This window comes from Mesoplodon mirus (genome assembly GCF_964341445.2).
Source record: "Mesoplodon mirus genome assembly, chromosome: 7".
In the NCBI taxonomy this organism is placed as follows: domain Eukaryota; kingdom Metazoa; phylum Chordata; class Mammalia; order Artiodactyla; family Ziphiidae; genus Mesoplodon; species Mesoplodon mirus.
The window spans coordinates 252,089-268,225 of NC_138983.1; the positions used below are offsets into that span (position 1 = coordinate 252,089).

Consider the following 16,137-nt stretch of genomic DNA (forward strand, 5'->3'; position numbering starts at 1 on the left):
CCAGGCGCCCGTACTCTTCAACGCCAGAGTAGAACGGCGAACTGCCAGCGGATTGCGGTACAAACCCTGAGGAGAACTCTGCCCGAAGGAACTAGGCACGGTTACCATGACAACCAGCGGGCGCCTCACGTCGCGTATGGCGTTCCCGGCCTGCCCCGCGCGACGCGGCGCCGGAAGTGAGTGAGCACTTCTGGCAGCCCCAGCCCGCGGCCTGGTCATCCCCGCAGTACCGCTGTCCCGGCGTCTTCCTCCCGTCATGAAGGACGTACCCGGCTTCTTACAGCAGAGCCAGAGCTCCGGGCCCGGCCAGGCCGCCGTGTGGCACCGTCTGGAGGAGCTCTACACTAAGAAGTGAGCGCCGAGCCAAGGGGACCCGGGCGTCCTGGGATAGGAGAGCGACACGGAGTGGGGACGGGGGAGGCCCGGGACCTTGATGGACTGAGGGCGCTCAGACCCGTGTGGAGAGAGTGGGGACAGGCTAGACCGAGGAGGTGCGCTGAGGAACCCGGAGGGCAGGGCCGACGAGGGAGAGGGGTGACATCCCACAAGGACTGAGGAGGAGAGCCATAGGCTGGGTTTGGGGATCTAGGGTTCACTGCCTTCCGGACCGAGGGGCTGTGACTGAGGCCCTTCCTTCTGGTCTTACGGAAACGGTTCAGGGCTGTGATTTTACCTCTTGATTCCAGCCAGACAAGCAAAACACCCTTTCGGGGTTAGGCTGCCATACGTTTTGTGTAGCAGGTAGCAGTGTCTTGTACCTGACTTTGTCATAGGGGCACCGTAGCTAGTTATTTTCTCTGGAACAGATAAACCAGAGGCCAGTGCACTTTGGGGGTTTCTTCCCCTGTTAATTCTGCCTCAGGGTACACGGTGGGGTGCAACCACTTCTGCTCTCTCCCATGGCCCATACTTTTTATTGCATTTCATGTTGGGATTTGTGCCCCTAGAGAGGTCTCAGAGTTTGGTTTTGCTTAGAAACAGGGTGAATTTCAGAACAATTAAATTATCAGTTGCTAAGCAGTAACCTGTTTTTAAATGAATAGAATGAGTTGCTGGCGTTGGTTTAGCGATGTTCCATAGAAAAATACACCTCTTGTAATACCTCCCTGTTACCAACCCTAGCCTTTAGCATAGTGCCTTTCACATGGATATGCAGTGTGTGGGGTTTTGGGGTTTTTTTGTGTGTGTGGTACGCAGGCCTCTCACTGCTGTGGCCTCTCCCGTTGCGGAGCACAGTCTCCGGACGCGCAGGCTCAGCAGCCGTGGCTCACGGGCCCAGCCGCTCCGCGGCACGCGGGATCTTCCCGGACCGGGGCACGAACCCGCGTCCCCTGCATCGGCAGGCAGACTTCTCAACCACTGCGCCACCAGGGAAGCCCTCAGTATGTGTTTTGATGATGTTCATTAGCCTTCTGCTATTAGCAATTTTTGAGAGAAAATTCTTAGTTTTTGGCAAATAATTACTTGTGTAGCACTTTGTATTTTTCAGAGCATTTTATTTGCACTCTTAGAAATTAGCCTTTGGTTTCAAATGTGCTATGTCATTGTTCTAGTGGCTTTCTGTATTAGCTCATTCAGTCCTTCATCCTGTTTAAAGATGAGGAAGCTGAAGCTCAGTTTAAGCTCCTTCCCTGAGATACTCAGCTAATTGGTAGAAGAGCCAGGATTTCAAATTAGGTGTGTATGATTCCAGAGTTCTTGCTTCCAGTCAAGCCTCTCAATAACCCTTTGAGGTAGGCTGGAAAGGTGTTCTCCATTTATAGCTGAGGAAACTGAGCCAGGAAACTGAAACTTAGAGAGGTTAAGTGATCTCAAGGTGACATAACCATTGAGTAGCAGAGCCAGGGAAAGAACTCAGCTTTTAAAAAGCATCTGCTTTAGCATTCTTGTATTACACAGTAGAGACTGGTTAGTATTTGTTATTTGATAGGACCATCAAGGGTGAAGATGTCTGTGACGGATGCTAGATTATAGGTCTTAAGAGCCTTGTGTTTTTCAGGTTGTGGCATCAGCTGACACTTCAGGTGCTTGATTTTGTGCAGGACCCATGCTTTGCCCAAGGAGATGGTCTCATTAAGGTAAATGATTTGCCATGCTAGGTCAGAGTATATAAATGTGTTCAAGTATTTTTTAAAATAATAGGTGGGCTTTACAATAATAATATATATAACAATAAGCCTGTTCAGCCACCACTTTTTGTCAGGTGCCATTTGTTCTGAGTGCTTTACACATTTACTCATTCACTCGTAACAGCGTTGGGAGATAAGTACTACTGCTGTCCTATTTCTGTCCTGTTTTTTTGTTTTTTTTTTTGATGTAAAGGCAGACACCAAGAGATTAAGCGACTTGCCATAGATCACAGCTAATAAGTGACAGAAGAGGATTCAAACACAGACATTCTGGCTTCTTCTGAAATCCCAACCTAAAATGCTCTTTCTTAGCATGCCCCTGTATCTTATTGTTTATAGATTTTTTTTTTTAATTTATTTGGCTGCGCTGGGTTTTAATGGGGGCACGAGGGATCTTCGTTGCCACGTGCGAGATCTAGTTGCCGCATGCGGGCTCTTAGTTGCGGCATTCGGGATCTAGTTCCCTGACCAGGGTTCAAACTCTGCATTGGGAACGTGGAGTCTCAACCCCTGGACCACCAGGGAAGGTGGACAACTGTTACAACTGCCGTCCCTCCTCTTCCCTCTCCCCCACTGACTCTGCTTGTTTGCCCGAACACTTTGTCCTGGGTAGCGTGGAAGATGTGCTTCACTGAGGGACACGAGGCTTGGAGGGGGAATGCTGCTTAGTATCATGCTGCCTCTGTAATAGAGCACTTCTAGAATTTTGTTAACAGAAAAATACACTGTCTGCCCCAGCCTTTCCCAGATCCCCTGACAAACCCACCCCCGCCCCAGATTTGTTCACTGGTAGCCTACTCTTTGAAGTCTTTCCTGACATCTCTCCTTGTTGTCTTTCTCTTGGATTCTGGATGAATCAGAGGAACTGATTCAAGCATTGGAACTGCAAGCTAGTTCATAATGATAGTTTGGATTATTTGCCCTGAATACATTACTTTATATGTGCGCACAGTGAAGCTTACCACTTTGTTATTCCACCATCTGGGCTTCTAAGATTTTCTTGTGGTTTATATCTACCAGTTTGACATTTTACTACTCAAAGGAACTTGTAATCATCTGTAAGCCTGGAGATTTTGCTAGGCATGCTGTCTTCTGGAGTATGTGGGAAAATGATAAATTAGAGCTGTCTTAATATTTGTTCCCTAAGGTTCTGTATCATAGTTATGGATAATTCATAATTGTTCGTCTCTCTTCCTTGGCTTCTTGTCTTTAAATCACTTTCTACTCATAGCAGAATATTTGCAACCTCTCTCATTGGCTAATCCAGCTATGTGCTTTTTAACTCACAGTGTTTTCACTTATTTGTTTGCAAGTCTCTCTTCTCTACTAGGCCAGAAGCTCCTTAAAGGCTCAGTTTTTGTCTTATACATTCTCTGCCTGTAGTGCCTAGCAAAGGGTCTGAGCAAGTGCTCAAATGTTTGCTGAATGGCTAAGATATTTGATAATGGGACATAATTAGCCTGCAACCTTCTAACCTCTGTCAGGTTAGTGAACCTTTCAAGCTGATAGTCTGTTTTACTCAGCATACTTTGGAGGATGAATAGAGAAGTTGGTCTTCGGGAGATTCTCACAGGGCAGGGTTCTAATTCCCAAAGCCAGCAAAAAAAAAACAAAAAACGTAGCTTTCTTCAGTAATTTATTGGTGATCATTTATGTGAACTTAATAAGCCCCAATATGGGTCTTCTGTCATTCAGCAAACATTTATGCAATGCCTACTGCGTGATGGGCATCATGGTAGTGTCTGAAGTTTTGCTTTTGCCGAGGGAAAGACATCCTGTAATTACTCTCCATGTTTTGGTTCTACAGCTTTATGAAAACTTCATCAGTGAATTTGAACACAGGTAAAACTCTTTTGTCAGTTTTTGTTTTTGAAAATGGATACATTGATATTTGTTGACACTCAAAGATGTGGTTTTTATTTCAGGGTGAATCCTTTGTCCCTGGTAGAAATCATTCTTCATGTAGTTAGACAGATGACTGGTGAGTCTCACTTTGTTTCATAAAGGAATAGATCTAATGGTAATTTAAATGATCTTGAAGTATAAGTTATTTGAACTTCTGCATTTCAGTAGAAAATGTAAAATTCTAAGTGTTGTATTTTATGGTCTAAACCTGAAGACCATCCCACCTGAAAATGTCCTGGGTGGTCGAAACCAATCTGTAAAGATGCTCTGTTGATGGTTCTTCTGACTTTGTCCTCTCTCTTCTAGATCCTAATGTGGCTCTTACTTTTCTGGAAAAGACTCGTGAGAAGGTAAATGTGAAGTTTGAGTCAGATCTTTTAAAATATATTTGACTTATAGTTTGTGTCTGTGCTCACTGTTCACAACTCTAGAGACCAGTGTGTCTCTAGTCCTGCAGGTTAAATCAGTGTACAGATACCTTCCTTGTTAGTCTGCTGCCCACAGTTCTGAGGCTCCCTTGTTTCTGATTCTTTAGGTGAAAAGTAGCGATGAGGCAGTGATCCTGTGTAAAACCGCAATTGGAGCTCTAAAATTAAATATCGGGGACCTACAAGTTACAAAGGTGAGATTGCCGCAGTACAGATTTATCGTTGTTTAAAGTTGTAGGGGGCAAAAATCCTAGTTTTCTTCTTTATTTATTTTTAAATAATTTTAAATTACAAGAAAGTTGCAAAAATAGCAAAAGAACTCTCCTCTACCCTTACCTCGGACTCCCATTGTTGACATTTCACCACTTTGCCTTGTTGTTCTGTGTGTGTGTGTGTGTGGTTTTTTTTCTTTTCAAAACCACTTAAGAATAAGTTGTTGATACGATGCCTGTTGCCCTTAAACAGAGTTCTCCCCTGTGTGATCACAGCATGCCCATCCAGCAGGAGCCCACACAGCCTCCAGTGGTCCACAGCACATGGGTTCTCGCCATTCACCATTGACCCAGCCCTCCCTGCTTCCTAATTATCATTGTTGAAGATTCCTACCTGTGTTTATGCCTTTCTTACTTTCATTTTAGTGTAATTTTGGGGATAGGTGTGAACGTGGATAGCAGACCAACTTCTGTGGTCAGTGCATCATACAGGCTCTCCCGAAGCTCCATACTTTCAACACTTGGTGTATTCAGGCTGCTCAGTTCTTACTGATCTGTTGAGATGAGATGGTATCTCACTGAAAGTTTACTTTACATTTCTTGATTACTGGTGGTTTACTGACCACTCTGCTCATGTCTCCACTTCTATAAATTGCCCGTTTTATCTTTTCTTTTACCCATTTTTCTGTGTTGCTTATCTTCTCTTGATTTTTAAGAGTTTTTTACTTAGTCTTGGTCATATTCCCCTATGGGTTGCATGTGCTTTAAATATCTTTTCATAGTCTATAGCTTGTCTTTGTTCTTTTTTCTGTGTTTTGGATGAACTGAAGTTTTCCATTTTAACGTAGTCAAATTTATCAGTCATTTGTGGCTTTTGCTTTTCATCTTGTTATATGTTACTTGAAAAATGTTTCAAGTTACAAAAAAAAGGCAATCTCACTTGCTGTGTGTAGGAAACAATTGAAGATGTTGAAGAAATGCTCAATAACCTCCCTGGGGTGACATCCGTTCACAGTCGTTTCTACGACCTCTCCAGTAAATACTATCAAACAATCGGAAACCACGCATCCTACTACAAAGATGCGCTGCGGTTTCTGGGCTGTGTTGACATCAAGGATCTGCCAGGTAACGTGGCCAGAAAGTCCATGTCACACGAGGAGCTCACTCACACGACATAGCAGCTGTGACATGCCTGAGGCAGCCGATCTCAGGAATTATTCAGATGTGTTCATTCCTTTTAGAAGAAAGTCCATGTGGTGGGAAGAGTTGTTTAAGCTTCGTTTCTGCATTGTGTTTGTCTTCAGCGTTTAATTCAGGTGAAAATGAGGCTCGCGCCTCGTAGCCCCTTTCCTGCCCCTTCTCCAGGTCTCTCTGTTCTCTGAGTCAGAGGCCTCTGTGAGAAGGACAGTGATGCGGGTGCCTTAACCCCTCGCAGGATGGAGGGCACGGTGAGATCCCTGAACCTGGGACTCTTGTCGTAAAAACTGAAATGCTGGACCCAGGGGAATAAACCATGGAATTTTCAAGGGTTTGAGGGTGGAAAGAAAAGTGACCAGTGAATTTTGGGAAAAGTGCAAGGAATATGTGTTTAGAAAAGAAATTTAGCCTATTTCAGCATATTTTAGATGTTTTTCACAGTATACTGTTGAAGCTAGGGGGACCAGCAACTCCTAAAATTGTTAGTACAGTTTTAATTGCTGCATCTCAAGAAAAATATATTGGAAAAAGCAACAAATGTGGTCAAGAGAATAAGGGAACAAAATACGTTGGAAAAAACAACTAATGTGTCAAGAGAATAAGGGAACAGAGTTCTAGTCAAAAGAAGCTAAATGTGGTGGCTCGAAGATAAGCAAAAAGTGGTGCTGCTTCCCACGCAGGCGAGGGGACGAGGGGCTCACCTGCCGGCAGCAGACAGGCCGAAAATGGAAGGAGATTCATATATAGTTCGGTGAGGATAAGCAATGAGTGCCTTTCCCACAAAAGCCATTTATATGGTTCCAGGTATAACCTAAGTCAGTCCAATACTTTAAAAGAGATGACTAATCGTAGGGCTTTGTAGTATAACCATCACACAGAACAGTTTCTTTACATTTTACGTGAGACTTCTAAAGCCAAACGGGACTGACTCTCGTGCCTGGCGTGTAACTGGGGCTGTGTTGTTGCCGTAGTGTCCGAGCAGCAAGAGAGAGCTTTCACGCTGGGACTAGCAGGACTTCTTGGCGAGGGAGTTTTCAACTTTGGGGAGCTGGTAAGTGGGCCTGGGGTGCAGATTCCTTAACACGGGACACTGTGACTTTTTGTCAGCTGACCGTCTCCGTCCTCACAGCTCATGCACCCCGTGCTGGAGTCACTGAGGAACACTGACCGGCAGTGGCTGATTGACACCCTCTATGCCTTTAACAGCGGCAACGTAGAGCGATTCCAGACTCTGAAAACCGCCTGGGGCCAGCAGGTCAGTCTCAGGCGGGGCTGGCGGAGCACCCGTGGAGCTCGTTCATCCGTGTGTCTGCTGTCTGCTGAGCGCCTTCCCTCTACACGCCACTTTGCTCTCATTGAGCAGGTGGTTCGGTCGCTGATTAGTTGCTGTGGTAGCTCGGTTACTGTGGCAGTGCTCAGGGCCACAAGCAGAGAGAGCTTCCCCTGTGTTGGGTGGAGGGGGTGTCACCAAAAGCTTCCCCAAAGAAGGACTGCTCTGTGTGTGACCTTAGGAATGAGTAGGAATTAGCTAGTGACGAGTATGGAAGAGCGTGCTCAGCAGAGGGGGAGGAAGCTTTCAGCGTGTTGGCAAAGTGAAATAGGGCGCGTGGGGCTAGAGTGAGTGAGTGACGAGAATGGGGAGATCATGGGGTGGGGAGTGGGGGGAGAGGGGTCCGCATGGGGGAGAGGGAAGGAGCCTGTGTTGAGTGGGAGTCAGTGAGGAGAGCACTTAACAAGGATTTGAAGTTTAACAGTAAGGTTATTCTTTTTAAATGAAATTATTAGAAGCAAATAATTACTAAAATGTTAGTGGTGATAGGAATTATGGTTGTGTTATAGTCTTTGTACTTTTCTGGAAATTTCCATCTTCTCAAAGTTCAAGGTGAACTTGTAGGACTCACACATAAGGGCACAGAGTAGATGACAGTGGGCTGTGAAGAAAGCAGATGCAGCCAGCCTAACGAGGCCTGTGTGTTGGCGTCTCAGGAAGGTGTGCCACTCAAAAGGAAAGACGGCTGGCACGGAGATGTCAGGAAGAGTCGGAACTTGAGAGGTGCTTGCCAGCAGTATCTGTCCAGGCAGCAAGAGCTCGTTCAGGGGGAGGGGCCCTTTCTGCAGAGCTTGACTTGTTCCCGGCTGTAGCAGAAGCGTCGCTGTCACGGCTGCCCATGTCGGGGTCCGAGCTACTAAACGTCTGAGTCAAGGAAGCCGCTCTCCACGGTTTGGCTCTGTGCTCAGCAAATAACCTTTAGACCCAACTGCAAGGAGATTGAACAGGTTGTGCAGAAGGTGCGTTCTGGTTCTCATGACAATGCTACTTTTCGTGACAAATTAGTAACTTGCTCTTTCAGTTCAGAACAAGTCTCCGGAACTTCAGCAGCGTGTTCCTCGGAGGCCCCGTTGACACCGAGCTGACTGAGCAGGCAGCGCCCCCAGACCCGCTCAGGCATCGGCTGTGCCCTCCCTGCCTTTCCTTGCGCAGGAGTCCTCTTGCAACGCCTACATACACCCTGTGGTCCCGCTCCCTGGTGTTTGTAACAGCAGCACAAGTCTTCCCTTGTAAACTCCTTGTCTTGGAAGATCCTTAGGCCTTCAACTAAGCACTCTTCTAATGATTTCCTGAGAAAAGTGAAGTTCAGGTCACGTGAAGCGAATACTGAGCCTCAGTGATCTAAAGTGTTTGGACCTGCCCAGTTTCTTTTTGTTCAGTTGACGGCTGTAGAGAGACTTTCAAAGCCAGGTCAGGTAACTGGTACCGTTTCGCTTTGCAGCCTGATTTAGCAGCCAGCGAGGCCCAACTTCTGAGGAAGATCCAGTTGCTGTGTCTCATGGAGGTAAGCGAGGCCCCGCCCACTTCCAGGCCCTCGGGCGCAGCCTGAGCTGGGCTGCTTAGCTCTCCTGTCCCGCGCCCTCTCCAGCACCTTTCCTCTTCCTCTGCCACCACTTGCCTTTTTAGTTTGCGTTTGGCTCTCAGCCTAGATGACGCCGCCTCAGAGAGGTGTTCCCCGACCACCTGCGCTGCGGGAGCCGCCACCTCATTGCCCTTGCCGTTCTTTGTCTGCATGCTCATCCGGTTTCCCACACTAGAGTTTAAGCTCCTTGAGAAAAGGGACCTTGTGTTCCTAGTTCCCCACGGAATCCCCAGCTCCAGGTACAGCCCTGGCACGTGGCAGCCTCAAGTACTTGTTCAGGAAACGAATAGTGACTCTTGTAGAAAACTACCATAAAGCGTATTTCACCTTCTTACCTAGGAATTGAAAGCTTAGTGAGGTAAGATATATGACTAATATTAAGGAAGTTTTAGTATGTGTGGTACTGATAAGATCTGTATTTTCAGAGCAAGTATTGACAGACATATTCCTTATCAATCAGTTCTCTGACAATCTTTTTTTGGAAAAATAGTTAATAAACAAAAATTTTTTTCAGATGACTTTCACACGACCTGCCAATCATAGACAACTCACTTTTGAAGAAATTGCCAAAAGTGCTAAAATCACCGTGAATGAGGTATAAAGTTCGTAGACTCGGGATGTTGCAGCTGCAAAGCTGCTCTTGGGGGGCAGTCAGCCTGCTGCCCCTAGACTCAGGTCACAGAAGGAAACTGCTCCTTGTTCCCCTTGTGTTTCACAGCTGGCGGGGTCCACAGGTACGTGCGTGTTGACACCAGGGTGTCTTACACGACCCCCTCTTTGCACAGGTGGAGTTGCTGGTGATGAAGGCCCTCTCGGTGGGGCTGGTGAAAGGCAGTATTGACGAGGTGGATAAGCGGGTTCACATGACCTGGGTGCAGCCCCGCGTGTTGGATTTGCAACAGGTGATGTGCTTGAAATACATAGTTCAGCTTTGCGGGTGTTTTGGGTTGTATCTGTGCTGCCTAGTTTCATTTGGATGGAAGCCATTTAGGAAGAAAGCATTATTAGACAAGAGATTTCAGAGAATGAATTACTGCTCTAGGGACCAAGGGCTTTTCCCAGGACCTACTTTAAGGCAAGCTTGCGATTTGAACCCTGCAGTTAAAGCGTGTCGCGACAACAGTACTGGCCGTGCTGATCACGTCTGCTGTCTTTAAACTGGTGCTCCGAGCAGATACCTGCCTGGTTCCGTGATTGGAGCTCATATCCATCTTATTTATATTTGCTGGAAATTTAATCCTATAGATTTCCTCTATTCTTGCCTGTTTTCTTTCAAGCAAGTTTTTCCTCATGCCCTTCTGATAAGAACTGGCTGGGATAATCCCATCTCACACACCCCGCGTTCCCAGCTCTGATGTGTCCTTTTTATGAATGCTGCCCTAAAGGATTAGCTGGAAATGTAGGACTGCCCTGTCAGGTGCTGTGATTCCCAAGGGCCTTAACACACGTGTGTCCTGGTTTGCCCTCAGATCAAGGGGATGAAGGACCGCCTGGAGTTCTGGTGCACCGACGTGAAGAGCATGGAGATGCTGGTGGAGCACCAGGCCCACGACGTCCTCACCTAGTCTCCCCTGCCCTGACCTGTCTGTGGAGAGGTGTTTCGCGGCTGGTAAAACTGGCAGCTGAGAAGACCTGCGTTTAATTGGGGGTGGGGGTGGGGTTCAGTTTGGAGTAGGGACTGTTGTTCTTGCTGTGAAGACTGTCACAGAGGACTGTTGTCGATGGGGGTGCCCCGCCACAGGCGGACGCCTCCTTTGTCGTTGTCACCATAGCCTGCGGTGGGGAGGAGCCGCCAGGCTCAGCGACGAGGTAGCAGGAGTGTGGGCCCCCCGCCCCCGGAGTCAGAAGGGGCAGCCCTGGTGTGCAGGGCGCCCACTCCAGGGTTGGCCTCCATTACATCACCTGTGTGAACATGTTTTCCAACGTGGTTTGAGAATGTTTCTATAACTAATGCCTTGCTCTGTCCTTTTCGTGGTTCTGTTTCCCTAGGCTTAGCGTCCAGGTCAAGCCTATGCCTAAAGTGATTAAAAAGCAGGAGATGGAACCTAGGGAGGGCTTGGTGGGGATTTGGCCTTGGTTTTCCTCACCCTCTACTCTGAGGAAAGGGCATCGCTGCCCACACAGGGCACAGGGCAGAGCCAGAGCACAGGGCAGTGGGCACGGCGTCCAAGGAAGCGAGTCCTGCCTTTATTGTTGCTCAGAGAGACGCGGTGTCTATTCCTTCTGACAGGTGTCTACCCCATTGCCACCTAGTTGGCAGCGTCTGTGGCCTGAGTGCCCGGGTGCTGACAGGAACCAGCCCTCAGACAGCCGGTGCTGGGCGTCGGGGCGGGCAGTGCGGGGCGGAGACGCACATACACAAAGAATCACCAAGGAAACATTAGGGGGAAGGATGACTTTAATCCGATCTTCCAGTCTGTGCCTGGAGCGGTGACTGTGGAGCCTTCATGCTATGGAGCTCTTCTTGTAGCTCTCCAGGTGGTACAGGACCCAGCCTGCAGGAATCAGGAAGCCGAGGAACATCACAGAGAGCCCGATGGCCTGCTCCTGGGTTGAGAAAACGCACATGAGTCCACTAGGCCCAGGCTGACTGCCTCTGAACCTGGGGCCTAGCCAGAGCAGGGTGGAGAGCTAGACAGGCTTCCCTGCCCCCTTGGCACCCGTTGGACCCTCGGCCCAGCCGTGTTCACACCATCTGCCCCAGACAGACTTACCGGGTGTCAGGTGGAGAGGCCTGCGAGGTGTGAGCAGTGACCCCTGCGGTCATGAGGGAAGACAGCCTACTGGGCTCCAGTCTGTAGGTGGGGCCTCTCATCACAGCCCCAACCCCTGCCCAAGAGCCTGGCCTGTGCCTGGACCTTGAACTGCTTCCCACCAGGCATTACGTGCACCCTCCTTTCTGGTCACCTGTGGACTGTGTGTCAGGCGTGTGTTAAGTTGCTTGGAACAAGTCCAGGGCCCTTTCTCGCATGCATGTGTTCAGATGCCATCCCACCTGGCACCCTGTGTTCTTTCTCAGTGACTGCACCCTCAGAGCCAGGCTCTGCAGCGCCAGCTGTATTTCACCTTCATTGTTTCTTCCTGAAACAGCCTGGACCAGTCGCCCCACCCCTCCCCTAAGTGAATCAGACGCCAGGTTGGAGACCAATCCTTCCTTTTGACTTTCACTCCCAGAGGTTTCAGAGCGGCGTTTCCAGAACAGGGGCAGTAGGCTGTGTTCAGTCCTAGTCCTATGACCTTGGGCAGATGACCTTCTAGACCTTGGTTTGTTTATGCTTAAAATAGAGGTAGTTGTTACTCTCCTGGAGCTCCAGGGTCACAGGTTTGCATTTTCACCTGTACTCTCACAGACCCTCAAAGCAGCCTACTCTTCCCCTTTAACGGGTTGTAAACGAGATGCACTGAGTGCCCTCCAAGCCCAGCCGTCAGCACCAATGTTTGCCAGACGGCAAGTAGGGGCCTGAGAACAGAGAGCCTCCCACCCCCCAACTGACTCTGCAGGCTGCCTTGGGAGTCTGGCCTGCAGGTGATGGCTGCAGGGACCGCTTTCTTGGACTTGGGACACTGTTCCAGCCAAGGGACTGAGACCTAGCACCAGGATCCCCTCTACAAGCAGGCCTGAGGACACCCTCCTCCCCTCTGTGTCTTGCCCCAAACCCACCTCATCCTGAGAACGTCTCAGTACTGCCCACTCCCCCTGCCCGGGTCAGGCCACCCCCCCACCCCTGCCCCCCCCACCCCGCTGCCTTGGTGGGACCTACCGTTGGAGAAGTGGGTGTTTTGGCCGGCTTGGCAGAGATGTGTGCCTTGGGGACCACCCAGCCCCCCAGGGGTGCTTTCAGCAGCCTGACGGCGGGGGCCAACCTCAGCATGCTTGCGGGGCCGAGCTCCTCCCTAGCCCAGTGAAGTTCCGATGTGCACTTGGCGTGGCCTCTGCTCGCTTGCTTGTTGGGGCTTTTTATAGCTTAAGGAGGCAGCCGCAGCTGTCCCCTCCTGTCACAGGACTTGGCAGAAGGAGACCTGCTTGGAACTGGGAGAGAAGGGGCCTCAGACCAGCAGCCTCCAGGCCCAATCCCTGCTGTGGCCCCTCTCCACCCGATGCTGGTGCCTTAGCCTGGGAGCCCTTCCCTCATGTTTTCATGTGTTTTCAGGTCATGCAGGCCCTGATCAAATGACGTCTCCTCAGACATGTCTTGTTTTAGCTGGCGTGTCAGCCCCACAAGGTCAGGGACTGGTGTGTTCACCACGGAGTCTTTGGGGCCTAGATCAGGTTTTCAGTCAATGTTGGATGGATGGATGGATGGATGGATGGACAGGTGGGCAGCTAGGAGGCTGGGTGGAGCCTTGGCTCTATGCCAGGCATTGGGTTACATTGGAGGAATGCAAAGTCGAATCAGACATGACAGGAAACTGCAGATCACACTCCACCATCAGAATGACTAAGGTTACCGGTGAGAGTGACAAAGGCCACATCCCAGAGTGTGCTCCTCAGCTGTCTCCAGACGAGCTCAGCATCGGGGCGAGCCCAGGAGCCAAGCAGCAGCAGGACATGATGACCACACCAGTCCTCAGCCCCCAGACTCGGCCACAGTCTCCACCCTCACGAGGGACAATCACACCCCAGTCAGTCTGCGGGCGAATCGGTGATGTGACTACATTCCGCAAGGAACATCGTCTTACCTTGCTCTTCCCTAAAAACCACACTTGTTCTAACTGCGGGACTCGCTGCTGGGCTCCCAGCCCCGCCTTCCAGGGCCCCAGCCTGACCGTCTTCCTGTGACTTGGTTTCCGAGGAAGGAGCCAAGTCCTGGGAGGCTGGAGGTGGGAGTGTGTCCTGAATGTTAGTTCCAGCCACACTGGGCCTCGTTGCCAGCCTCAGGCTGTGGGGGGCTCTCCCCCGCCTCTGTAATAATCCCTTCCGCCTGAACCTTTAATTATAGCTTTGGGGTCCAGTTGGGGATAAGGCTGTGGATCAGAGGGTCAATCACCCATCCTGCAGTGTTTCTTCTTTCACAGATAAGACCTCCCGCCCCCCTCACGCAGGCGGGGCTCTGAGGCAGGCCTCCTTCTCCACCCATCCCGGCTTGAGTGGGGTGGGCGTGTAGGCGGGGGGCAGGCAGCAGAGTGCCCGCTGTGCTCCGGGCGTTAGCCCCAGCGTAGCAAGCAAGGCCCTGGCCAGCCCAGCGCTGATGGGTGAGGTCTGAGTGAGGACCAGGACCGGGGAGCTAGGGGCCGCCCTCCAGGGGAGAGAGACTTCGCAGGCCTGTGCTCAACCTAGCCACGCCAGCTCCAGCCCCTTCACATCCACCTCCCACCAACCTTTCCAAGCACAAACCTGCCCTGCTCGCCTCCCATTCATGCAGCTTCTGGGGCTCCTACCACCCATGGCAGTCCGCTTCAGGCCACACCCAAGCCGGGTTTTTAGTCCCCAGAACCAAACTCTGCAGATCCTTGCTGCCCGCACCCACACCCAGGCTGCCAGGGGTGGGAAGCCTGGCCCAGCCTCTCCCTCATGCCCACGGCCGTGCTGACTCCCCCCCACCCCACACAGAGTGCAGCCCTGTGTACTGGACCAGCCTTCTCCACTGGGGTCTGCCTTTTCCTGGAAAGAAAACGATGTGCCCCGTGGAGAAAGCAGTAGTGGCCAAGTGGCGGTCACATTGAACAAGGTAGTGAAAGGCCCTGGGGGTGCAGGGTGGGGACGAGGGCCACGTGTAACAGCTGGACAAACTGGGCCATGGAGAGGGAACAGGGCTTGGGGCCTGCCAGGCCTATTCTGGCCTGTCCTGGACAAGTTAGGGTTAGCAAGAGCTCTCCAGGGCTCTGGTGGACAGAAGTGTCCCTCCTTCATCCTCAGCACATATCCATGGATCCAGCTCTGATCTAGATCTAGACCCTAGACCTGTCCCTGCTGCCCTTGGGTGGGGAGAGGCGGGGATTGGGGGCTAGACCAGCCACCGTGCACACCCTCCCCTGCAAAGCTGCGAGGCCACCTGGAAGGTCTGGGGTGGACACTGTGGACGCATGGCACCACCCTGTGTCCACACTCGGAACCACAGAAGCTCTTGAAGTAAGGCACTGACCGTGTGGCACCGCCCTCTGCAGCAGGCATTTTTAGCATCAAGGACCCAGAACAAATGCACACAAATGCAAACATTCGCATCTTATTTTTATCGCATTGGAAATCTATTTTCACCACATAAAACGCAGGTTCTCAAAGTGTGGTGTCTAGACCAGCAGCATCAGCATCACCTGGGAACTTGTTAGAAATCCGTTAGAAACTCCAGGATGGTCCCAGTCATCTGTTACAAGAAGTTCCCCCACCCAGGGAATTCTGATGCACAATCAAGTTTGAGAACCATTTTCATGTCATATAAAAACTTTATGCTTCATAACTTCATTCAAAACTAAATGAGCACTTTCAGAAAAATTAAAATCTCATCCAGGTTGCAAAACTCAGCCCCCTCCTTTAATCTACAAAAATACACTTCCACTAAGTACTTCTTAGGTTTTGCAGAATTTACCGAAAGTGAAGCTCATGGGTAGAGATTCTGTGAGAGGCGGGCTGCCCCTTTCCTCCTCCCTCCCTGCTTTGCATGCCCCTCCTCTGAAACTCAGCTTCTACCCTCTTCCTACGGGACGGGACGGGACGTGCTCACAGAGAAACACTGGTGCCAGTCGATAGGGCATTTTCACAGTGCTCTTGGTGTGATGGTTAATTTTATGTGTCAGCTTGGCTAGGCCATGATGCCCAATATTTGATCAAACATTGTTCTGGGTGTATCTGTGACGGTGTTTCTGGGGGAGAGTAACATTTGGTGGACTGGGTAAAGTAGGTTGCCCTCCAAAATGAGGGTGAGCCTTGCCCAATCGGAGGACTGAATAGAACAAAAAGTTGACCCTCCCAGGAGTGAGAGGGGCTCCTGCCCAGCTGCTTCGTCGGGGACATCGGTCTTTTCTCACCTTCGGACTCAACTGAAACATCAGCCCTTGTAGGGTTTCAAGCCTGCCGGCTCTCAGGACAGAGCTAACAGTCAGGTGTCCTGAGTCCAGCTCTCCAGCTGCAGCTCTCAGGACTTCTCAGCCTCCATGATCATGTGAGCCAATTCCTTATAATCAACCTCTATCCATATCTATGTCCTGTTAGTTCTGTTTCTCTGGAGAACCCTGACTAATACAACTGTATGCTACGCTTGTCACAATCAATGAACCAATATTGATACATCATTATTAAGTAAATAAAGTCCATACTTTATTCATATTTCCTCAGTTTCCCTCTGATGTCCTTTTCCTATTCCAGGACCCTATCCAGGGCCCCACATGACAGTCACTCGTCACATCTCCTTAGGCTCCT

General features: G+C 50.1%; 2 protein-coding genes across 2 annotated transcripts; one reads left to right on the forward strand and one right to left on the reverse strand.

The window, feature by feature from the left end:
• Positions 1-165: 165 nt before the first annotated feature.
• PSMD13 (proteasome 26S subunit, non-ATPase 13) lies at positions 166-10,730 on the forward strand. Its single transcript, XM_082626238.1, has 13 exons — positions 166-351; positions 2,000-2,078; positions 3,937-3,971; positions 4,055-4,110; positions 4,341-4,384; positions 4,570-4,656; positions 5,628-5,799; positions 6,843-6,922; positions 7,001-7,126; positions 8,643-8,705; positions 9,298-9,378; positions 9,569-9,685; positions 10,253-10,730. Exons 1-13 carry the CDS (start codon positions 257-259, stop codon positions 10,346-10,348), a joined length of 1,131 nt encoding a protein of 376 aa, XP_082482364.1. The 5' UTR covers positions 166-256; the 3' UTR covers positions 10,349-10,730.
• Positions 10,731-10,826: 96 nt separating this feature from the next.
• LOC309807052 (cytochrome c oxidase subunit 8B, mitochondrial-like) lies at positions 10,827-15,986 on the reverse strand. The gene is made up of 2 exons (XM_082626239.1): positions 12,545-15,986; positions 10,827-11,330 (listed from the first exon to the last, which is right to left on the reverse strand). The coding sequence occupies exons 1-2, from the start codon at positions 12,653-12,655 to the stop codon at positions 11,229-11,231; spliced, it is 213 nt and encodes a 70-aa protein (XP_082482365.1). The 5' UTR covers positions 12,656-15,986; the 3' UTR covers positions 10,827-11,228.
• Between the last annotated feature and the right edge of the window lie 151 nt (positions 15,987-16,137).